The 25479-nt window shown below is 37.5% G+C and overlaps 1 protein-coding gene across 1 annotated transcript in view; it reads left to right on the top strand.

Annotated features, from left to right (window-relative positions):
• Positions 1-24604, top strand: part of MPDZ (multiple PDZ domain protein) — an 87390-nt gene extending 62786 nt beyond the window's left edge. The window contains exons 26-45 of the mRNA XM_010001919.1: positions 1659-1821; positions 2437-2633; positions 4685-4776; positions 5054-5144; positions 5485-5565; positions 6074-6166; positions 6259-6333; positions 7697-7874; positions 10893-11038; positions 11371-11454; positions 11562-11755; positions 12014-12161; positions 17626-17712; positions 19086-19182; positions 19872-19915; positions 20985-21107; positions 21600-21704; positions 21824-21936; positions 22982-23105; positions 24310-24604. Coding sequence (XP_010000221.1) covers positions 1659-1821; positions 2437-2633; positions 4685-4776; positions 5054-5144; positions 5485-5565; positions 6074-6166; positions 6259-6333; positions 7697-7874; positions 10893-11038; positions 11371-11454; positions 11562-11755; positions 12014-12161; positions 17626-17712; positions 19086-19182; positions 19872-19915; positions 20985-21107; positions 21600-21704; positions 21824-21936; positions 22982-23105; positions 24310-24456 — 2382 coding nt within the window. The 3' untranslated portion in view covers positions 24457-24604. The remainder of the gene's footprint in view (positions 1-1658; positions 1822-2436; positions 2634-4684; positions 4777-5053; positions 5145-5484; positions 5566-6073; positions 6167-6258; positions 6334-7696; positions 7875-10892; positions 11039-11370; positions 11455-11561; positions 11756-12013; positions 12162-17625; positions 17713-19085; positions 19183-19871; positions 19916-20984; positions 21108-21599; positions 21705-21823; positions 21937-22981; positions 23106-24309) is intronic.
• Positions 24605-25479: the final 875 nt, after the last annotated feature.

Genomic DNA, 25479 nt, shown 5'->3' with positions numbered 1-25479 from the left:
AGTGTTAACTTCCTACTCTGATGGGTAACCATGTCTTTGCTAGAATTTTGCTACTTCAGTTGAGGTTTATGTCTGCCCTGGAACTGTTAGCATGTTTTAGAGTATAATTTGCATAAACTGTGATTACTTCATGTAGGAAGTTTGGTGATGCTAGATACCATCTTAGCAGGATGACATTGTTTTAGATTGGAAGCACAAATCAATGTGACTGATAAAATGTTACAAAAAATAAAGTAGTGTTAAAATTATTGGGTGCCATATTAAAACTTCCCACATTTACTGACTTCTTAAACTCCTAAAACAAGTTCTAAAGGAAAAAAGGAAAATCTTTTTCAAGCAGTAGCAGAATGAGGGAACTGAAATAAGGCATTTGTGTTTTCTTTAAGACTTTGGAGCATACAGCGAAAGAAGCTAACTCGTTTTGTCTGAGAGATGGGGACTTCTGTAGATCTCAGTATGACCAAATTGCTAACTTTCTATTTTTATAACAACTTCAATTTAAAGCATATTCAATTCTTCCAAGGTGTATATTGTTGTCTGTTTTGCTATTGACTTTGATTAACAAATTTTCTCCGTGGTTTTGGCACCCAGAGAAGTCATCTGAGATACTGTGTTCAGAATTTTGCTAATGGAGGAAGTGAATGGTGAGAACAGGGCTATGAAGCTAAAGCAACACCTGAAAATCCTAGTGTTGGAAAAATACTGGGTTTTTATCTAAAGTTTGTGTTGTTTAAATCAGCAGCTGATCTGCCAAGTATAAAAGTCTCTTGGGCATGTATAAGCTGACAGAATGATGATACTCAGATACAAGTTTCTTGCCTACGTGTTAACTCTGAGCAAGCCAAAATTACATAAATTACAAACACTCAGCCAGATCCCTGATCAGAGTTCATAATCCTCAGGGAAACAGACTTGAACATAGGCTTGCCAGATTTTGCATTTGAGCGTTTAACCCCAGTTGCAGTAGTCATGTGTTTATGCTTTTAAACTTTTTTTGAATACAAATACCAGAAGTATTTTTCTCCTTTGTGATTTAATCTCTATCCTTGTTTCTTTCATATCCCCTGTGCAGCTTATAGGAAACCCGTAAATAGGACTGAAAAGTCCAGTTTCTATGGATTTCTTCAGTTGCCACTTGTTAATTTTCGTTTTAAATTGTCCTTTTAGCAAATATGCTAGTTATTTTTTTTCTGGAGGCATTTTTGAAAGCATACCTTTCTTTGTTTCCTTTCCTTTTCCTCATATTCTGCTTCCAAAGCATATGATAGGAAGACATTATTTCAAAATAAAATTTAGTAGAAGTCTTTAACAAATACAGCATTAAAAAAAAAAAAAATTTCAGTCTCTGTAGAAAACTTTTTTTGAAATGTAAAATGGCACATAAAACTTTACTGAATTGGGCTGTTATTGTGAGTTCTGTTAGCTTCTGAGTACATTTTGGAGTGATATTATCTCTTACTTTGCCTGTTTGTTTCTGTCTTTGATCTCTTGCAGACTTTCTGTGCCGTGTTATTAATTTAGAATTCCAGCCTCTTGGTTTTTAAACTTCAAAGCCATAGTCATTGGCTTTTCAACATTTTTTGTATACTATATTATATGTTTTACCCTACACAGAGTCTGCATCTGCTTAACCACTGCAATTTTCTTATTCTCCGCAGGCATTTGGACAGCCCGATTTAGAGACAGAAAAGACTTCACTTGGTAGCTTGCCTCTTCCCCCTCCTTCAGCGTTTTCAGGAATGAGCAGTGATGTTGCACAGTCATCTCCTAGGAGAGTCTCAGAGGATTTGGAGAAGGAGGATGAGTTTGGTTACAGCTGGAGTAAGTTTGTCCTGTGTGATAAAGTTTGAAGTATTCATTGTTGATATAACACTGTATCAGAAGATATGGGGGGATCCAGTCAGAATTACTTTGTTTCTGTGTGCTTCATGTTTTGAGTGCTGAGTGTTGCTGTCAGCTTCTAGTTGTGCTTGGCCAGATGCACATGGTGAAATACAAAGCTAATTTGTTCTTTTTAATGCACACCAAGTACTGTTTTCCTCCATGGTCTGAATTCACTGTTCCACATGTAGAACTACTTGAAGAGTTTAAGTGTACTCTAGGTAACTTACAGCAGTGATTAATGTCATAGCATCTGTGACCTGAGAAGGTGTTACTGGAGGGACAGTTATTGCTTATATGAATGAAAAGGTTTTTTTGAGAGATGTTTTAATGTTTTCCCAAGTTTGAAGGAAAATAAGGAGCTAGAAATATTGTTATAAATCACCTAAGGCTTTAACGTTTAAATAAAGTGTGGTGTACACTTAAAATTTTCTCATCCAGTTTTGGATACTTCTGTCAGATACTGTCCACTGGACACTAATCTTGACTCTCTAGGTGACTTGTGAAACTGTCTCATTTAAATCCAACCTCTGCTGCCCACACTTTTGCATTTAGAAAAGATCATGCAGCGCTATGGAAATCTACCGGGGGAGCTCCACATGATTGAGCTGGAAAAAGGAAGGACAGGTCTTGGACTTAGTCTTGCTGGTAACAGAGACCGTTCCAGGATGAGTGTCTTTGTAGTGGGAATTGATCCAAATGGAGCAGCTGGCAAAGATGGCAGATTACAGATTGCAGATGAGTTACTAGAGGTGAGTTTTTGCAATTTATACTGAAACCCAAACTTGCTGACTTAAAATGCACTGAAATATTAATTTCTTGCTGCAATATAAATGCTTTTCAATGGACTTTGAAATCACCATGTTGACATCCCTATGCTACCAGATTTTCATTCTCATGTGTGCCAGATAGTTGTAGCTGGGATTTTTTTACCTGGTTATAGTAGTACTAAGTGAAGGTGTGTTTGTAATTAAAATGGATAAAAATGGGGGATGACAGAAGTATCTGAGTTACAGAGATCTATAGAAGGGCAGTGCATTGCAGACCATGGAAAATATTTAAGTACTTTGGTTCATCCATCTGTGAAGCACCCAAGACTCTTCTAATTACTTCTCTGTCTGCTGAAAGTGTGATAATGTCAGAATACTTATATGTTGTGTAACATGTAAACAGGAGATTAAATGGGAGAAACAGATCTGTTTGTCTTACTCATGACATTTGTATTATCTCATGACACATACAGGCTGTTTTCTAGTGGCTTTGTGAAGGCACCCAAGCTGAATGTGCAACTAACATTCCCAAGATGTGTATGAGCATAAAGTATTTTTTTATATTGCCACAGCTCAGTTGGTACTTGGAGATGTATTTTCTGCTACAGCTTTTCCCAGTCTTTCTGATAGCAGTAGATGACATTGCTCTCACAGAAATGGCTTTTTGTAACTTCAAAACTCTTAGGTGGAGGTGTTTGAGAATGCACTGGGCAGATAGTACAGGTGAAACTGAACAAGCTTGAAGGCAAACTGAGAGAGTAAATCATGTAGGCTGGTAGTTGCAGACTAGGAGAAAAACTAAGGGATTTGTGGCCCTTTGGAACTAGACTCATGGAGGGACATTAGTTGCTGAGTCTCATGTTACCTGCTAGATGGTTCTTTTGAAGCAGTTAAAGTGTCTGTTTTTGAAACCTTGATGTCATGCACGCCGAGTGTCTTCCGAACACATTGAAACACATCTCAGTCTGCTCTCATGTGATTTCTTGCATACTTTCCACACCGTAAACCTGCATACTGCCAAGAACTTCTCTTAACCTCATCTGAGAGGTGACATCTGAGTTTGCTTGTTATGTTCCAAAGTAGCTATCCTTGAACTGTAGTGGGCCGTTCCCCATCTCCCAGCTGACAACCTGACCTTGGTTCTTGACAAGCCCATGGCGAATTCTGGAGGTAGTGCTGTTACTGAATTGTATAAATGACAAGGCTCAGAATACCTGTGGATGTGCCTGGTGGACACAGCCTGCGTAGGAGCTGAGGAGTTGCTGTTACCCTCAGTTCAGTGTTCTTGTCTGTTGCTCACTGTTTGCTGCTTCTCCACTTCTCTGCTTCTTTCAGTACTACTTCAGTGTATGTTGCATTAGTTTGCCTTTGTGTATGTCTAAGTGCTCCTTTTCCAATCATTTCCCCTTTCTCAGAGTGAACTTCTTTCTCATTTCCAAGAACAAATAAAACTAATAACATGTGAGTGAATAATGGCCTTGTTCTGCAGAATCACACTGATACCTCCAATCATGTCAGAACCACAGGAGCTTCAAGGGGTTTCAGTGAGGCTGCTCTGCCAGATGAGGACAGTGATTGTCAGGTCAAATCTTCAAACTAAATGCACCAGTGTTCAGACTCCTCTGTATAAAGTGCCTGGCTCAGAGCTGAGACTCGATAAATAATAGCAATCTTGTTCCTGGATATAAGTGATTAATTTATTTGTTATGATGAGAATTTCCTGTGACCCTGCTTTATCACTGTATCGGTCACCAGGTGATCAGTGGCAAGAGGAAACAGATTACATGCCAAGTCAACCCAGTGTAACTCAGAATGACATTTTTAGCACTGTGACAGTGTTAGTCTGAAATCAAACTATAAGGATTTTTATTTTATGGGGAAGGGAATCAAAGCAGATACAACATACTATGTTTTTCTAATATAACTGCTGCTTTAGACAGTTACGTGAGGTAATGGATTTTTTTTGGCTTAACAGTTTAAATATGAGGGAATTAAAATATTTTGATAATTAATTGCTACTTTCCTATATATAGATAAATGGGCAAATACTCTATGAAAGGACTCATCAGAATGCTTCCTCGATAATCAAATGTGCACCATCTAAAGTAAAAATAATTTTTATCAGGTAAGTTATGGTTAAACATTTGTCTAAAAAGGTTTATTTTTAATATGTAGAAGTTTTTCAGAGTGTTTCTGTTTTATTTATAATTTTGATAAGGTAGATATGCTTCTGAACCCAGCTCATAGTAGCTGTTAAATATGTCTTGAGTTTTCTGGTTTGATATTTGCATTGTGAGTGCCAGAAATAAAGCAAAATAAAGCAGTAGACTTCAGTTTGTTGTAAGAAATATGGAGCTGTATTGTTGCATTCTTACTGCATTCTTTAACTTAATCTATTGTAGAAATAAAGATGCAGTAAATCAGATGGCTGTTTGCCCTGCAAAGTCAGTAGAGACGTCACAGTGTACTTCAGGGACACTTCAGCATCAAGAGGTAAAATAATTTTTTTTTTCTCTCTTTCAAATACGATACTAACGTAGTTCTGGATGTTCAGAGGAGTGTGGTGTCTACTTAGCAAATACTGCAAAAGGAAAGAAATCCTGGAGGAAAAACGAGATATTTTAGTAAAGCTGCTATATTTAGTGCAACTGGGTTCAATTCTGGGTTGTTCATCCAAAATAGTAAGTAAATGTAACATTCCCATGAATAGGATTATAGCAGTTTAAATGAAGCAAGAAAATGGTCAGACCCACTTAAATGTTTATATGCTACTGAATTTTGATACAAAATGTTTATTATGGTTGCTCAGAGTTATATTTTCATTTTCTATTAGATTGAAACAAGTGCTGCAAACTCCAGTGCTTCTTCTGACTTCAGCTCGTGTAAAAACATTCAGTATGTGGAACTCCCTAAGGTATGAACTGAAAATTAAGTGTACACCAGCCACATTTGCATTCACTAGCTTGCTCTTTTGTAACGGGGTCCCTCTTACGGCAAACAAACTTTGTCTCTTACTTACTGGAAGTCAGAAAAATTTCTAGAAGTCTTCTCTTCCTATTTGTGAGTGGACCCCAAAGTTATCCTAGTGTAATGGCTTTCTTTGGCACCCTTCTGAGTGTCTTTAACATTAATTGGCCAGTTGCTCTGTCCTCTGGAATAAGCCACTTCTTGTCCTATTTGCAAAACTTCTGGTAAGCAGGTGCTGGTGGTGCCTCAGGAAAAATAATTGTCTTAGTTGCTCCAAAGTAAATGCATTTGCAAAATCTATTTCAGAAATTGATCTGTTGCAAACAAAAATACTGATGCGTTGTGAAAATGTAAGCTTTTGTTAAGTCTGCAGACTTCATTGGTGTTCAGTGAACATATTCTGACATTTTGATAAACACAGTACATAACCATTTGCGTTTTTCTCTTTGCCCCAGGATCAAGGAGGCTTTGGAATTGCCATTAGTGAGGAAGACACGATTAATGGAGTAGTTATTAAGAGCTTAACAGATCATGGTGCAGCTGCAAAGGTGCGAGAATATTCGAAATCCAAATAGAAAATGAAGAATGTTTTTTGGAATAGCATTAAGAGCCATATTTTTTTATTCTATCTTGTTTCCAGGATGGACGACTCAAAGTTGGAGATCAGATCCTGGCAGTGGATGACGAAATTGTTGTGGGATATCCAGTAGAAAAGGTGCTTCTGAAGTGTCAGGAATATTGTAGAAATCATCCCACTTAACGTAGGAGGTGATTGTGTCTTAAACAAACGGGTCAGCATTTTTGTGACTATACTCTTGCCGTAATTTTCAAAGCTGGCTAAAGAACTGAAGATCTGCAGGCATTACCTGGATAAAGAAGCTACTGCAGAATAAGCTAAAGCATTAATTTAAGTCTCAGCTGCTCTTTTACATTAATCATCTGTCTTTGTGCTACAAATGTTACTTTCTTTTTTTCCTATTGTACAAATCTGAGGACTGAGAGGCACTTAGCTGTGGGAAAAAACCATGAACTATTGCTCAATATTCGGTCTTCATAGCTATTTAAAAAGTATTAGAAACAATCAAATTGATATGTATAAATTTACATGGGTGAGTTGCATCATTGGTAAATCAGGTAATGAACTGTGCTTTTACATGAGGCCTCATTATGTTCTAAGCCTGGTATTTCAACCCTTTGAGGAAATTATGTCCATTCCTAGGTAACAAGATTTATTTCTAACTTCTATCTCTACAAGCTCTGTGGACTCTGGAATGAATCAAGGAGGGCTTTTCCGTAGCACCTGCCTTGGTACCAACATGATTTTTTAGGCATGAGAAAATTAGCCTTCTGTTTGTTGAAGGGCAATCAGGAGAGCATCCATCTTACTCTGATGCACTGCTATCTCTGAAAGCAGAAAATGAGTAAGAGATAGTGAAGGTGTGGGGAAGTAGACAGGCTTTGGAAGAAGAGACAGAGAGGCTGAGAAAGTAATTGTAGAAAATACTTCTAATTCTGCTGAAATGTAAAATCTCAGGAGAATATGGTGTCTTTTCTGTGAGATAGCAGTTAATTTTAAAGGTGTTCAGTGTCCCTTCAGACTGAATTTTATGTTATACTCTAGTGTCCTTCTCTCCATCCCATAGTTCAGTTAGTATTTTTACATTTTCCTTCCAGCTGTGCATCTGATGAAAGAGCTAGAATGGCAGTAGCACTTTTATTTATATCAGTAGATTTTGGCATTGACTTCTGTGGGATCAAAAGTCAGCTCTACCCAAGCTCTGGAAGGCAATGCTGGTTTTTCAGATTTTGTAACAATTGCTATAAATATGTCCAGAGAAGCCACTGAAAGACTGCCACATTCTTATCTGGCATAGCTTAGCAAAGTTTATCAGCCAGGTATGGCCCACAGTTAACTCTGTGGCTGTTTCTTATAAAAAATGGTCAATATTTGACCTTGTTTATTATCAGGATATCCTGCAGAATTCTGACTTGTAGATAAAGATTGCAGAACAGTTCTGCTTTCTTTTTGTTTTACAGCTGAACAGTTCTCTTCACAAGTTTTTCTCTTTATGATTCAGTTTATTAGTCTCCTGAAAACATCCAAAACCATGGTGAGGCTTACAGTGAACTCAGCAGGGATGGAGAGCTTGCCTGCAGCACCAGGCCCTTCCAGCACTGCCACAGCAGAGAGGAGGAATATACAGCTACCAGCAACTGTCCCCTCTTCCAGCTCACCAGAACCAGAAGCAGTTAAAAGTAAGGTTCTGCTTGTGTGTCTGTCTTCACGGGGGTTATGACATAAGAATGAAGACATAGCTTGTAAAGTTTTCTCTTTTGTATGCACTCACCTATCTTCTGAATTGTGTTTTCTAGTATTTTTTGGATTACAGATCCATCTAAAAAAAGCAGTGAAGCTCCTTACTGAAGACCTACCTCTTTCCACAAGCCTGTTGTAAAGGCAGGACGATGGAGGGATTTCGTCCTCCCTTCCAAAGGCTATGCAGCAGATGCCTCTGTCGTGGTTGTTTAGTGCTAAGTGGGAGGCTTTCCTTTAAATGAGGGAGAAAAATAATCTCATTTTTCCTAGAACAGGGGAATGGTTGAGATGTTCTTGACATTTATGACTAGCCACGTTTGGATCTCCCTGTTTAGAGTGAAGAGTTGAGGTGCAAATGATGGATGATGGTTATTGGTTAAGCAACACATTACTAAGAAGCTAATAATAACTTAATTGAGTAATGTGCACCCTCATTTATATGTACATCTCTTCAGGTGTTACTGAGTTACTTTTCTATTGCTTATTACTACCAGTAATATTGATAGGCAATTATACTACTATAAGGAAATCTTAAGAAACACGTAGGAGATCTACAAGTTAATGTCTGTTACAGTTTTAGGCTAAAATTTGTTGTTTTGTCCAAGCCTATTCCTTCCATCTCCACTTTGTCACAGTGAGTCTTAAGGATAAAGACCTAATGAAGATTGCAGCAATGCTCCTGCCAGCATCCCGTGGATTTGTGATTGCAACTTGTCTTCACTGCCATTTACAGGCATCTGCAACCCAGCTCTTGGAAGATCTCCCTCCTCTAGATTCTCCACCTGTTTTTATAACTCACTCCACTTCTTTTTACCAAGCCCACTTTTTTGCTGCCTCTGCACCTTTTTTTGTCTGCACCAACTCTGTCCAAATAAGCAGCCCATCCCTAACTTATTTTTCACTGTTTGTCTGATTCTACTACATATCTACCCAACTTCGGTGTTTTCAACAGTGTTATATAGACAGTTTTTGGCTTAATACTGATGCAGCTATCTAGATGTGCTCAGCCTTGCATACCAAGACGCCCTTCCAATTCCTCGGTGTCCTGGTTTCAGCACTATTCCTTTTACTGATTTTTTTTTTTTTCCTTCAGTAAGTCTTCCAGCTTGGACTGGTAACAAATGCTGGAATGTTTTTGTTACTGCTGGGACTCCAAGGTCACGTCTTTGCCCTGTGGACTCAGAAACTACCAGGCGATCTATAACCTCCCTGTAGGAGGATGAATTAGACAGACAGCAAAACTGGCCAGAGATATTCCATTCCATGTATCTACGTAAGCTCAAAGGAAGGTCAAAGATCAAAGAAGACAACTTCCTTCCTGCTTCTTCTTCCCTTCTCTTCTGTCCATGGCCAGTGTCTGGGGAGGGACTCCATCCATCCATCACCATCGACCTCCATGCTCGAGCTCTTCTGACCTTCATCACTCTGTACTCTCTCCAGCAGCAGCTCTGGGATTTTTCTGGACTGTTCACAGCTCAGGAGATGCTGTGGGAGTTGCTGGGGGCGGGGGGCAGCAATAGGAGTTTGCACATTCCTGAACACATTTATATATATATTTATCATTAGTGTTTAATTCAAACTGTCTTGTTTAGTTTTCAATGCAGAAAAGTCTTCCTCTCATTCTTTCTCTCCTTCCCTCCCTAGTTGGGACAGGAAGGGGATCAAGAGCATTGTTGTCCATCCTGAGACAAACTGTGACATGATGTTTATATATTTCGTGTACGTTTTATTGCCTTCTAGACAGAATCACAGTACTTAAACCTAGAGTCCCCTACTTAGCTTGAACTAAGCATGAGCAGTGGCTTATTATACACATAAAGAACTTGTATAACAGAACAGTAGAGTAACCTGCTCTATACTCACATAGAAGCTTTAACCTTAAAAAGTCTTATTTGCCCTTCTGGTTCTTTTCAGAGGCCAAGACTCTTAGTTCTGAGGATTACTGTTCATGCAGGACACTACACCTAACTGTTTGTCTAACATAAATATGTATTTCCATATGGTCAAATCCTCTGTGAGTTTCAGTGGAACTTCTTTTACTCAGTGGCCTTTTAAAGTGCTTCAAAAGGATTTAGATGCCTGTTTTTACCTTTTGGAAAAGATAAAATTTTGGTGTTTCTTTAAAGCACAGGAGAATATCGGTGATAGGGATAATCTGAACATCCCAAACATATGAATTACTTAGTCTTTCCTTTAGTTGTTACACAATAATCACCTCCTAGTATTTTTAATGTTTTTTTTCTTTGAAGGGTACTGAGCTGACTACACTAATAAAGCAAAGATCCACTTGTGACATACCAGACATAGAGAATTTTCAGATAAATTCCTATATAATGGTGCCTTATATATTTGCACTATGAAAATACATACTTACACCATGAAACTTATTGTGTTAGTGGCCAGTTAAAAGTTGAAGTGGGATAAAAAAATTTGAGAGCCACTAAATAGAATTATGTGTATAAAACCTTTGGCTTACATCCGTGGACTTGTGAAACAGCACTATATTTGCTTGTTACTTAACAGCTTTCTTGTGGTGCAGATTGCAGGTTGAGACAGAATATTTAGTTAGATGGATCTTTGCTTGCCCATTGCAAAAGTGCACATCTGACTTGAATCTGAGTATTTCATACATACTATATGCTTCATTTTTCTCTGATCTAAATTGCATAATTGCTAGTGTACAGATGTTTAAATTAAATAAAATCTTGTTGTGCAAAACAGCTTCTTTGACTATCCAGACTGTTATCCATGTATGTGATGGTATAAAAACAGGACAACTGTGATTAAAACTACGGGATAGTATTTGTATGAGGGGAAGGGAGAGCTGGTAGTATCATTGTGTAAGTCAGTTGTTGTCACTGTAGGGCTGTCAGTGGACTTCCAAAATGCTGTTTTAAAGTCACTTGTCTCATATAGAGCCCTCTTACAGTAACTGTTATGTTCATTTGTGATTTTAGATACAAGCCGATCATCAACTCCAGCCACGTTAGCCTCTGACCCAGCTACTTGTCCCATCATTCCTGGATGTGAAACAACCATTGATATCTCCAAAGGACGGACTGGTCTTGGCCTGAGCATTGTTGGAGGAGCAGACACTTTGCTGGTTGGTTGACAAAAATATGTGTGTCAGTTAAGTGAAATAACAATAATTAAATTAAAATGTCTGACAGAATAAATCTCTTCTTCATTAGTTTCTGTAGCATTTACAGAAAGACACCAAAGATAAAAGGAAAAAAGAATACAAACAAAATAAAGAAAAATGCACGTTTAAATTGAAAGTATGAATTAATTTCCTGAAAGTTTTGGTAGTTTGTTCATCTTACATCTTACTGTTTATCACTGATAAATTAAAGTTGTAATTTTAAGTTACTCTTGGTTCAAAGTAGGAACATGTTCTTTCAACGTGCAGTTTATTTTTGTTTAATTTATCCACAGGGAGCAATAATTATCCATGAAGTATACGAAGAAGGAGCAGCATCTAAAGATGGGAGACTGTGGGCTGGGGACCAGATATTAGAGGTGTGGTGGTTTCTTTAGTTGCTTTTATTCTCATTAGCTAGTTAGGCATCTTCTCTTTGTCTCCTTAAAGATTCTGCACAGTTTATCTTTGTATGCTTTCATTGCAGGTGAATGGGATTGACCTTAGGAATGCCACACATGATGAAGCAATCCATGTCCTCCGACAGACTCCCCAGAAAGTTCGTCTGACTGTGTACAGAGATGAAGCCCAGTACAAGGAGGAAGATATGTATGATGTACTCAATATAGAGCTCCAAAAGAAACCTGGCAAAGGCCTTGGACTCAGTATTGTTGGAAAAAGGTATGAATGTGCCTGGAGAGTCAATGTTTAGAACTTCCTGGGCATGCTCATGTTTCTTTTGAGGTCTGGTGCATGGATCCTGTAGGCTTGAAGGCTATAGATGTCATTTTTGTGCCTAGCCTAAATGGCCATTCCTAGAGAAAATAGCGCAACATCACTCAACAGAAAAATTACAAAGTTGATTGCGTTCCCATTAGCAAGTCATAAAAATGGCCCTCAAACAACACTGTAATACAAAATCCATGTGTGTATTTGCAGAAATGATACGGGGGTGTTTGTATCAGACATCGTCAAAGGAGGCATAGCAGATACAGATGGCAGATTGATGCAAGGAGACCAGATATTGACAGTGAATGGAGAAGATGTTCGAAATGCTAACCAGGAGGCTGTTGCAGCTTTGCTAAAGGTATTGGGGGAAAGAGAAGGTGGATAAAAGTGAAGAATGAGCCAGAAGTTTTTTGAAAGCTTTTGTTTTCTTCGCACTGAGTTCAGACTGTTCCTGAGATGCTAATGAGAATGATCTGTGGAAAATTTAAGCATCCTGGATTGTAGAACTTTCAGATTTTAATATTAGGCATGGTGATAATGGGAGGAGTGGTAGTCCTGATTATCATTAGTTTATAGAGCAATAAAAGACTATTACCTAGAACATCCTAAACTTAACACTGTATTTTCTCCAACAAACTGGTAACTGGTTAACTATCTTACATTTTTAGAAAGATATTTGCAGAACTAACTTTAAATGATGGAGAATTCATCAGAGTAGTTGTGCCAAAAAGCAATTACTTTCATAGGTGATAATGTTAATTTTTTCTTAATTTTTTTTTCTGTGACTGTCTAGTGTCACCTCACATCCGTTATATACTATAATGCATTTTCCAGTGACTAAAGCATCTACTATAAGAAATTGCTTTCTCACAAAGATGACTGAAGTAAACTCCTATCTGCAGCTCTTGGAGCCAGAATTTCTGTTCTCAGTAAATTTTGTGCTCCTGATATCCTCCCCCTATTTCCAAATTAGAAAATAAGTCATATATAACATTTCCTGTGGTCAGGCAGGAAGTCCAGTTGGTCAGCCAGCTTGTCTGTTCACCCTCCCGGGTTTTGAGACATACCTGCTGCATGGTAGGGATTTCATCACATCAGCATTTTCCAGTGGAATACTATTCCACTGGAAAAACAGTAACTCATAGCTGAGTCCTGGATACAGAGACACACGATTGTGCTTCTTTGTACTTACATTCAAAGGGCACATTTTTCCAGATCTTGGAACAGTTCTTTCAGCTTTTTTTCTGAGGGGGCAGGGAGGAGAGGAAGGGCAGAACTTACAAAGGGAAGGTAGGAGCACTTTATCTGTATTTTCAGCATGTGCCCGTAAGAGTGAATGCCAGAACTGGGTCTTTGTTCTGACAGTGAACTCATTATGGTTTTCTGAAGTAATAGAATTTTTCCATTCTTACCTCGTAATTTATTTTGTCTAAGGACAGTGCATTTCTCCTTCATATGCTGCAGTTTTACATGTCCTCTAAACTAAAATGCCATTTAATGTGGAAACTTTCTGTCATTTTGGAAAGCATTTTGGAGTATCTAATTGAAGATTCTTAGTTCCCAGTTATCATTCATATATTCGTGTTTTGAATACTTAATGCCACTCAGAAGTACTCGTAATTAATTTTCCTAGTGCTGAGAAATGAGGCTTTTTAAGTACTCCATATATATTATCGTTAACGATCCATTCTGTTCACACAGAATAAATGGAGTAAAACACAGCCACTTACACATGGGCAATAACCATTTATCATTTAGGTATCAGTTCTGTTTTCATTAATTAGAGTAAAATCTAGGAGTGAGTTTTCTTGATCTGCCTGAAATGTTTTTCCTAGAAAATTATATATAACTTCTGGAAATACCCAATACATTTTAAGCAGTGTGAGACCACTAGCATGTGCTATCAGCTTGAGAATTATTTTACTTACAGGTTTATGGGAGATTTCAGGTGGAGAGAACTGTAACAAAACTAAAGGGGCTCGGAGCAATCAGTTCTAGTTGCAGATGTCCCTGCTTATTGTAGGGGGGCCTTTATCCCTTCCAACCCAAGACATTCTGTGATTCTATGATCATGTCTGTGATTTATTCACTAGTTGGTTGGCAAGTATTATCTCCTACTTTGATACATTATAGCTTTTAAATCTCTTTTTAGTTTTGTGTTTTATAGGAGGACGTGATTATTTTTAGTACATAGATTACTTCCTCAGTTTTCCATTTTGGATAAACATTGTCCATATGATTTAATACAAGTCAATTAATACAAGCAGGAAATTTGCACAGGCTTTGATCGAGTCATTCCCAGGACATAGAGAAGACAACATTGTTTAGCGAGCAGGCTGGTGGTGGGAGGGCAGTCCCTAACTTGTCCATTTTTCCTGCCTTGTATCACAACCTTTTATTGCTTTATTTTCCTTGAACAGGCAGGCCTGTTTTTGTCCGTTTGCTGGGTATAATCAGCAAAAGGCCTCTGCTGGCTTAAAAGACATTTTATTTAATCTTATGTGGGGTTGTTTCCCACAGTAATAAATCTCTTTTAGTGTTACCCTAAGAGAATAGCAACAGATACAAGATATAGAAACCCTTCTTGAATGGGTATTTCCTTTTATTGGTTTTGATATATCGGTCTCTTTCTTACTCTGAGTTCAGACTGTTCCTGAGATGCTAATGAGAATGATCTGTGGAAAATTTAAGCATCCTGGATTGTAGAACTTTCAGATTTTAATATTAGGCATGGTGATAATGGGAGGAGTGGTAGTCCTGATTATCATTAGTTTATAGAGCAATAAAAGACTATTACCTAGAACATCCTAAACTTAACACTGTATTTTCTCCAACAAACTGGTAACTGGTTAACTATCTTACATTTTTAGAAAGATATTTGCAGAACTAACTTTAAATGATGGAGAATTCATCAGAGTAGTTGTGCCAAAAAGCAATTACTTTCATAGGTGATAATGTTAATTTTTTCTTAATTTTTTTTTCTGTGACTGTCTAGTGTCACCTCACATCCGTTATATACTATAATGCATTTTCCAGTGACTAAAGCATCTACTATAAGAAATTGCTTTCTCACAAAGATGACTGAAGTAAACTCCTATCTGCAGCTCTTGGAGCCAGAATTTCTGTTCTCAGTAAATTTTGTGCTCCTGATATCCTCCCCCTATTTCCAAATTAGAAAATAAGTCATATATAACATTTCCTGTGGTCAGGCAGGAAGTCCAGTTGGTCAGCCAGCTTGTCTGTTCACCCTCCCGGGTTTTGAGACATACCTGCTGCATGGTAGGGATTTCATCACATCAGCATTTTCCAGTGGAATACTATTCCACTGGAAAAACAGTAACTCATAGCTGAGTCCTGGATACAGAGACACACGATTGTGCTTCTTTGTACTTACATTCAAAGGGCACATTTTTCCAGATCTTGGAACAGTTCTTTCAGCTTTTTTTCTGAGGGGGCAGGGAGGAGAGGAAGGGCAGAACTTACAAAGGGAAGGTAGGAGCACTTTATCTGTATTTTCAGCATGTGCCCGTAAGAGTGAATGCCAGAACTGGGTCTTTGTTCTGACAGTGAACTCATTATGGTTTTCTGAAGTAATAGAATTTTTCCATTCTTACCTCGTAATTTATTTTGTCTAAGGACAGTGCATTTCTCCTTCATATGCTGCAGTTTTACATGTCCTCTAAACTAAAATGCCATTTAATGTGGAAACTTTCTGTCATTTTGGAAAGCATTTTGGAGTATCTAATTGAAGATTCTTAGTTCCCAGTTATCATTCATATATTCGTGTTTTGAATACTTAATGCCACTCAGAAGTACTCGTAATTAATTTTCCTAGTGCTGAGAAATGAGGCTTTTTAAGTACTCCATATATATTATCGTTAACGATCCATTCTGTTCACACAGAATAAATGGAGTAAAACACAGCCACTTACACATGGGCAATAACCATTTATCATTTAGGTATCAGTTCTGTTTTCATTAATTAGAGTAAAATCTAGGAGTGAGTTTTCTTGATCTGCCTGAAATGTTTTTCCTAGAAAATTATATATAACTTCTGGAAATACCCAATACATTTTAAGCAGTGTGAGACCACTAGCATGTGCTATCAGCTTGAGAATTATTTTACTTACAGGTTTATGGGAGATTTCAGGTGGAGAGAACTGTAACAAAACTAAAGGGGCTCGGAGCAATCAGTTCTAGTTGCAGATGTCCCTGCTTATTGTAGGGGGGCCTTTATCCCTTCCAACCCAAGACATTCTGTGATTCTATGATCATGTCTGTGATTTATTCACTAGTTGGTTGGCAAGTATTATCTCCTACTTTGATACATTATAGCTTTTAAATCTCTTTTTAGTTTTGTGTTTTATAGGAGGACGTGATTATTTTTAGTACATAGATTACTTCCTCAGTTTTCCATTTTGGATAAACATTGAAAGAGTGGTTTTGCACAGGCTTTGATCGAGTCATTCCCAGGACATAGAGAAGACAACATTGTTTAGCGAGCAGGCTGGTGGTGGGAGGGCAGTCCCTAACTTGTCCATTTTTCCTGCCTTGTATCACAACCTTTTATTGCTTTATTTTCCTTGAACAGGCAGGCCTGTTTTTGTCCGTTTGCTGGGTATAATCAGCAAAAGGCCTCTGCTGGCTTAAAAGACATTTTATTTAATCTTATGTGGGGTTGTTTCCCACAGTAATAAATCTCTTTTAGTGTTACCCTAAGAGAATAGCAACAGATACAAGATATAGAAACCCTTCTTGAATGGGTATTTCCTTTTATTGGTTTTGATATATCGGTCTCTTTCTTACTGTGAGTTTTCTGACGAATACGTTAACCTCTCTTAGGGTGATACTGCTAAAACATGATAAATAGAGGCAAACTTAAGTAATATTAAGTACTTTGCATATAGGTGTTCATGAGAGAAGGAAAAGCAATAGCCACAAAACTTTATTTCTGTATTTGAATATGTTGCACATTAGTGATCTTCTTTTGACACTACTGACTTCAAAAGTCCAGTTTTCTAAATGTTGTGATAATATCTTACCTACCTGTTTCCAAAATCAGTTTAATGTCTTTGTTACTAAATATTTGATTGCAGGGTGAATTTTCTTCTGAGGCATGAATTTTATGCTGAATTATAAAGACTTAATTGTATAATTAAAAGCTTAAAGAGTAGTGGAAGGATATTTCAATAGGTTAACAGTGTATATCACCCAGCTTCATTTTGGGATTTGGGTGCAGAAAGGTCACACAAACTATAGATGGATGTTTCAAAAACCTCATGCTCAAAAGTTCTTTAGTTGTGTTGGTATAGATCCAGAGGTATGTACTTTCAAGAGTAGAAGAGATGTGACTACCACCAGTTTAAATACCATGGTCTCAGTCATACCAACAGAAGTATTGATTGTTCTGTGAAGTGTTACACTATTTTTAGTGCTTGCTGTGAAAATAGTGAATTTCACTATTCCCTGAAAAGTGCCATATTGAAAACATATGCTGATATTACAATTGAGAAGCAAAACCAACTCTTTGTCAAGTGAAAGGTAATGATGTAAGCCTTCTTGGGTAATCTTTACATTTGTATTCTAATATGGTTAATCCAAAAAGTACCCTGCTCAGTACTGACTATTATGGTGTACTTACTTGCTATGTCTCTTGATTCTGCCATGAGCTCTGTCTGCTAAGGTTGTTACACAAGGTTGTTAGCCCATTATTTTCCTCTCTGCCTGTATTTTTTTCTTCTTTGTCTAAGAGGTGACTTAACTATTTTCATAGCCTTTAATACTGTATACAGAAGATGTGTTGTAAGTGACTGCTTCTTTAGTGTTCTTTAGGTACAGTAAGACTAGAAGTTGGAAGAATAAAAGCTGGTCCGTTCCACTCTGAGAGGAGAACATCCCAGAGCAGCCAGGTGTGTAACTGTAAAAACAATTAGTTTTTAAGAAATAGTGGTTAAATAATGAAAGAAAATAAAAATAATTGTTTTTATGGTGACAGGGATTTTCCATAAACCTGATCCAAGATGACAAAGAGTAGTTTTTAATCTACTTTGCAGCTTCTCAGTAGCTGTTATATATATTCTCTTTAGCATACTGTATCTGTTAAAGACATAATCCAGGCAAAAATGTATTCCAGATATGGCTTTGCTATGTTGCTTACTCTTGTTCCAGCCTGGAAAGCAGAAAGTGCCCTGATACTCACAGTTACCTCAAGAAATTGGAGTGGACTTTAACTCTCTGTTGCTTTAGGTGTGCTTGGTATGCAATGGAGTATTGTTTCAATAAACCTAGTGAGTTTCTCCACTTCTTGTGTATTCTTACTGTAATCTTGGTCAGCAGAAGCAGGAAACCTGCACCCTTGCCGTCAGGCTCCTCTCAGATTTACTTACTTTATTGTTACTCTAATGGTGACATGTTACAAACTTGCAACACTTTCTGCTTTTGAATGCATCCTTCCTTCATGGGGTAGCAGCTTACATCATGATTGTCTCCAGTAGGAGCTATATTAGTGAGACCTCACAAGTTTCCTTAGAGCTTTCCATGGTAATAAACTAGGTATGCCAAATATCAAGTACTGAAGATTAGTTTTAAAACAAATAATAATTAAACATTTCAAGTGAATGGGTTAAGACTGGATAAGACTGAGGTGTTAGGCTCTCTTCAAAATGGGTAATGCCAAACAAAATAAGAACATGCAGGCTCTGAGCAGTCTTGATGTAAGTGGTTCAGTAAGAAAAAGCTCACAGTGTTGAATATTTTGAAGTGTCTGTAGCAGTCAGTGAACTAGTATCACTGGGAGCCTAGCCTTGTTTCTGTACATTGTCCTGCGGATATAGTGAAAAACTTTCTGGAAACTGTAGGTGAAGCTGAGTGGAGAGCCTAATCTTGGTATTAGCTGGTACTGTGGGTGAACATGAGAGAGACACGTGGATGTATAAAGATGTCTTTTGTATTCTGTACCTACCTTGATAATCATGGATAACTTTTGCAGCAGATGTCTATCAGATGATAGAAGGTGGGAACATAAGAGCACAGTCTGACCCTCTGAAGCAGCACTTCAAAGTGTTGCGTGGGGTTGTAGGCGTGGAATATCTGTTGGTCCAAGGATGTTTCAAACAAGAAGCCCTTTAGAGTGGCCTAGAAATATATGGAGGTTCACTGTGTCAGCTTTAACTGTGCATAAGAAAAGTAAAATGCAGCAAAATTCACTGAATGCAGTGAGTTACAGTTTTATCAGATGGATGTCTGAAGCTGCTCTCTAATCCCATTGTACTACTGTGTTTAGGTCAGTGAAGGAAGTGGCAGTCTCTCATCATTCAGTTTCCCTGTTCCTGGGTCCGGTGCAGCAGACGTCTTTGAAAGTGGTCTAAAGAAGAATACTGGTAAGGTTTCTTTGGTGCCTTCAGTATTTTATACATCTGAACTGTTAACTGAGATCTTTAACTTTCTCTAAAATGTTATTTTGTGCTGTAGACCTGAAAGTGATTCCTTGATCATTAAAACACTGCAGGGGTGGTTATTGTGCAGTACATCATATATATCTTCAAATAGTCTTTTATAGAGGAAACTAGCAGCTTGCTATACCAGCAGTTCATATATTGAGAATCTAGGTTAAGCCATAATTTTATATTTAGTCTAAGTAAGTCTTCAGTCAAGGAGTCTCATTCATAGAGATCCAGATACTGTATAGTTAAATTAAAATAGAAGTGGAATAGCTTGTCTCATGCTCAAATTTAGAACAAAACTACTTCTGACCAAAGCATTGCTAGCAAATAATAGTATTCTCTATTCTATTTGAGCATGTTTAGCTCAATATTAAACACCTTAATTCCAAAGGATGTTTAAATTGAGAGAATAAGTTACTTTTTCCACCCATTCTAGAAGTATTTCAGTCCTATTAATTTAATGGCAGCTACATTCAAAATCTGCTTAAAACATGTATAATATGTTTTATACTCAAAACTGTGATAAAGCGTCAGAATATTAGAATCATCATAGTGATTTGGATAGCTTTCATGGAAAAGTTTCCTAAAAATGCTAGTTTAACTTTTTTTTTTTATTCATTTGACAGCAGCTTCTGAAATACAGGGGCTAAGAACAGTTGAAATAAAAAAGGTAAGCTCCAGCATGAAGTGGTATATACCAGGAACAGATTTTAGAAATTTCAATGGGTGCGTTTACAGAAAGGAAGAAGTCTGGCCCTGGTAATCATTTTGAGAAAGGAATTAATGTGGCAATAGCTAATTAATTTGACCATCTTTTCAGGTGGAGGCTGTATGATCTCCACTGCTTATATTTCTATGTAAAAAATGCTATCACTTTTCAGACCTGTTTTGAAAGCAAAAGGAGAAAGGATTAGTAAGACATAGTGGGACCTAGTTTTACTGTTTTCAGAATGTTAAATCCAGACTCTTTTTTAGTGAAGTTGAGGGAATTATGCCAAAGTTGCAAGCCCATTGTTTGGTATTTTGTATTTTTATTTGCATGTTTAATTGGTAATCTTTTACATGACAGCAGCCAGGTTTTCAACTGGGAAAGTGAACTTCTTTATTTACAGGAGCCTAAGGTCTGTGTCAAAGACTGCTTCTGTTTGTCCAAAATACTTATATTTATTTCACTTTGCCTGGCATCTCGTCCCCTTGATTGCATGGATTATATTTAGACTTTCTTTGTTTACAGTAGGTTCTGCAAATAACAGTTTACAATAGCAGGTTTGCAGTCAGGTAGTAGTAGGGTGTTGCACAATAGTGAGCAGCTAGTTTTGTTCTTCAACAGTAGGGCACTAGGGGGAGCATGAAGTTTAATTCTGATTTTCAGGAGGTTCATAATATGAGGTTGATACATACAATATTAAGGGCAAGCAATTCCATCTGTGCAGTTTTCCTTGCCCAGACTATCTGTGCTGACATTAAGGGTCTGATACTGAATGCTGTAAGTATTTAGTTTGGCTGAGATAAAATATAGAACTAAGTCAGGAAATTGTTGCTTACCACTCATAGGAAGAAACATACCTTTTGCTCGCTGTGCTTTCTCAAAATGATTAGCTAAAAAATGTCTTGAGATACAGGAATTCTGATTTTCATAAGGTGGAGTCTGTAGTAATTTTTCAAGATAAGCCTGCATTTCTCTATTAGGTGTTTTTCTTTCCAGAAAAATGTAAGCTTTTTTTTCATGACAATAACAGGGTCCTGCAGATTCACTTGGAGTGAGCATTGCTGGAGGTGTAGGAAGTCCTCTTGGAGATGTTCCTATATTTATTGCCATGATGCATCCGAATGGAGTTGCAGCTCAGACTCAGAAACTCAGAGTAAGTTAATTGTTAAGAAGGTTGTAAAGATTACATGGGTAATCCACAGTAATTACTCTAGGCAGGCAATAAATTAGCAGTTTGATGGTGTAATCATGAGTGCCTTTGGCTGTGACAAGAGTTTTTGGTGTTTGGATTGACAAAACAGGAACTCGGTTTGGTAGCATAGTAAAAAGTAATTGCTGAAAGATACTTACATTGGGAAGGAAGTCCTAAAGTAATCTTGGATCATTGTCTCTTACATGACAGCAGCCAGTTTTTCAACAAGGACACACTGAATATACTAAACCAGTGTAATTTGTTGTGATACTGAAATTTCTTCCTTTGTCCTGTGTCATTTTGTAGTGCCAAGTTGATTTGCCTTCCTGCCCTATATTACTGATAAAATCTGGCTAAATGCAGATACATAGATCTGCTATTGTTGAAAGAAAGTGACAAATAAATCTATGTAACTAAACTTGTTAATTAGATTTTCTACATTTTCTTGTGTAGGTTGGGGACAGAATTGTTAGCATCTGTGGAACATCTACTGAAGGCATGACTCACTCCCAAGCTGTTAGTCTCTTAAAAAATGCTTCAGGCACTATTGAGTTGCAGGTAAAAAAAATCTTCAGTGACATTTGAAATATTTTCAGAATAATATTTTTCAAGCTACTACTATGAATTATTTTAGTATCAACGTTCTCATGTTACTGATTTATGAACTCTGTTCCCAGGTTGTATCTGGAGGAGAAGTTAGTGTCATAACTGGTCAGCAGCAGGATCCACCTACATCCAATCTTTCATTTGCGGGACTAACTTCAACCAGCATTTTTCAGGATGACTTAGGGTCAGTAACTATAAAATAAGCAACCTCTTTAGCCTGTTACTTTAGGTGGAGTTGAACCTGAAAAACCTAAAAATTCTAACAAATAACAGATGAAGTGGTTGACTTACACAAACATAAGGGACCTGTAGGCCACAGATCCTTTTTTCATTTTACATTATGATTTATTTATTTTTTTGCTGCTTTGTTTTGCTCTTCTGTAGAGTTATGATATGATTTGATTTCTTTGTAAATACAGCCTCCTTTGTTTTGCTGAGACTTGGTACCTGGGATTAACTGATGCACCTGGAATGTTTTTTCTCAGACTTAAGTAGCAAGGCCCTTTCCACAGTGGTACCTGTGTTTCCATAATGTGCTTTCTAGCACTGGCCTATCAGGAGCATATTACTTTTCTGGTACACAAGGAACACTGCTTCTGGTATATTGTGTGGTACAGCTACGTAAACAAGTTTTGCCTGAAAATCTGTGAGGAATTTTTCTTCTGGGAACAGGGAAGGAGAATGGAGTTCTTTAGCCATACATAATAGATAGAATTTCAAAATTTCTTATAGTCGAAGTATATGTGGGGAAATACACTTATGAATGTTCTATATAAACGCATACATACAAATACACAGTCATATATTAGAGGAGGAGGAAAGCAATTAAACCTTACAATGTAAATTATTGTGGCTAATTTTAGACCTTTTTTTAGGAGGTATAATGGGTCATAGGATTTTTAAAATAAATGTTTTTTATGGAGATTTGAGGTACTGGTATTGCATTTCTACTTCACGAGTAACCACTGCTAGTAGGACATTGCAGTCATAACTGTTCCCTGAGCTGAATGGGAGAGGTGTTTGAAACAGCTACTGTTAATAAGGAGGGCATTAGGTAGTGTTTTACATGCACTAAAACAGACAGTTCATTAAAATAAAAGCATTTGTAGTTTTGATGGAAAGCGAAATGTATTGCTTATCTTGAAAGGAAGAATTTTTTTTGTTGAATATTCTGCATGTTAAATCATAAGTTCAGACAACATGGCAGTACTCTTATTTCCTTTTCTTAGACCTCCTCAGTACAAGACCATTATGCTGGATAGAGGACCAGATGGCCTAGGCTTTAGTATTGTGGGCGGTTATGGCAGTCCTCATGGAGACTTACCCATCTATGTGAAGACAGTGTTTGCAAAGGTAAATGTAAATTTGTTCAGTCAATCCATTTATTAGTTACTTCACAGCAGCTACTACCTTAAATGAAGGCCTAAGTTTAAAGCCAAATAATTGTTACAGTTTTTTACAGCTTTTCTTTCTCAGTGCAAGGTCTGGTCAAAAAAAATGCTTGCAGCATTTGAAGGCTATATAGTCTTACGAAGATTCATAATTTTCAAATGCGTGTGACTGCGTATGGCAGAGCCTTCTTCAGCTCTCAAAACTGGAATTATTTAGGAAAACAGCCCTCTATGTTTAGAGTGTATTTTCTTCTGATAGTAGAAGGGACTGTTTTTTTTGACTGAGAGTCTGAAAGGTAGACCAAGGTAAAATAATTTAATTCAGTCAGGACCTGTGGAGAATTTAAGTTAGTGACCTGGATTTGATACTTTGGACTGCTCTAGGAAACAGCCCTGAGTTAGTAAAACTGGAATCAAGAATCCCAGATATTTATAACAGAATCACAAAATCACAGAATCACAGAATGGCTAGAGTTTGAAGGGACCTTAAAGATCATCTAGTTCCACCCCCCCTGCCATGGGCAGGAACACCTCCCACCAGACCAGGTTGCTCAGAGCCCCATCCATCATGGCTTTGAACACTTCAGGAATGAAGCATCCACAGCTTCTCTAGCCAACTTGTCCCAGCGTCTCAGCACCCTGACAGGAAATAATTTATTCCTAATATCTCATCTTAATGGAACGTTTTTCAGCTTAAAAGCATTACCCCTAGTCCTATCACTCCATGCCCTTTTGAAGAGTCTCTTTCCAGTTTTCAGGTACTGGAAGGTGCTCTAAGGTCTCCCTGGAGACTTCTGTTCTCAAGGCTGAACAACCCAAACTCTCAGCCTGAGTCAAAGTACAGAGCTAGTTTTTGATTAGAGAATTTCTTACACCAGTTGCTGAAAACTTCTTCAGGTCTTGAGAATCTTGCTTCTGTGATAGTATAGTAGCTGGATGAACATGGTTAAGGGAGTAAAAAAAATCCTGGAGGACTCATTTCTAGATATTGTGAAACCGAGGGCAGGGCATACTGCATCACTGGCAGGATGTACTACAGTTGACTGTATTTGATTAATTGGAAATCAAAAAAGTTTTAAGTGTACATGGAACCTAGACCATAAGAACAGTGTGGCAGGGACAAAAATAAATGCATGAGTCTGCAGTTACATGTTGTATTTTTTCAGGGTGCAGCAGCAGAAGATGGACGCCTGAAGAGAGGGGATCAAATTATTGCTGTGAATGGGCAGAGTTTAGAAGGGGTGACCCATGAGGAAGCAGTTGCTATTCTGAAAAGAACAAAAGGAACAGTCACTTTGACTGTTTTGTCCTGAGTTGGTTGCCCAAATGAGTAAGGTTTATTAAGACTACATTATTTACATTCCGCATAGCAAAGAGAGTGGAAGAGTTTATATATCCTTCTTGCTCTTACAGCTTCACAGACTGTGTCACAACACTGAAGAAAAGCAACATTTAACCATATTTTTGTATACAATAGAAGTATCATAGAGTTGTTAGGGTTGGTGAAGACCTCTGAGACCATCCTGTCCAACCTTCAACCCAACACCACCATGCCCACTAAATCATGTCCCAAGGTTTTTATCTCAATGTCAAATCGCTGGGATGGAATTATGTCAGCTATAGAAAGACATGGATATTTTTCCTATTAGTATTATAATGAATGCTTGTAAGCCACAAAATAAACAAAACAACCACAACGTATTATTATTAATAATTTATTTTTTAACAGCCACACAACAGTACTGGGATATTTTGCTAAGAGGCTTTGGATATTTGAAAAAAGTTGGAAAAATTATAAAGCCACCAAGTGAAGAAGGGGATGGTATGGGCAGCAGTAGTCAGAAATAAGGTTATTGAAGAAAGAAAGTATTAGCCATATATGGAAGTTTTGGGAAAAGAACGAAAAGTACGTAATCTGGGAGTAGATGAAGAATGGATTTGGATGGTTATTTGTATTGTTTCATAAAGCCTAAGTAGAAGGAACTGGGTGGGTGACTTGGTGGATTTTTTACTTTTCTGTTTGTGGATTTAAATTTCCTAAGTCATAGTATATCCAAAAAAACCCGAACAAATGAAAACTGTTTTAGTTTGGCTTAGGTTTGAGGGTTTGATTTGTTTTTTTCACTTGGGGCAGGGGTATAGGTGTGTTTGTTCAGCCGCAACATCCTTTGTGTTAATTAGCAAAAAAAAAATGTAGTAAGAAGGCCACCATGTTGTTTGTCACTTAAGAGAAATATTAATTGAAAATGTAAGCAATGGTCAGGACATTCTTAGAGGAAGACACAAACAACTAGCATTTGTTTTAGGGGGACACAAAAACAGTATTAGAAATTTCT

The sequence above is a fragment of the Chaetura pelagica genome, unplaced genomic scaffold (assembly GCF_000747805.2).
Source record: "Chaetura pelagica isolate M959 unplaced genomic scaffold, ChaPel_1.0 scaffold345, whole genome shotgun sequence".
In the NCBI taxonomy this organism is placed as follows: Eukaryota; Metazoa; Chordata; class Aves; order Apodiformes; family Apodidae; genus Chaetura; species Chaetura pelagica.
The sequence above is the reverse complement of the archived record's forward strand: the minus strand, read 5'-3'. Positions and strand labels throughout refer to the sequence as shown.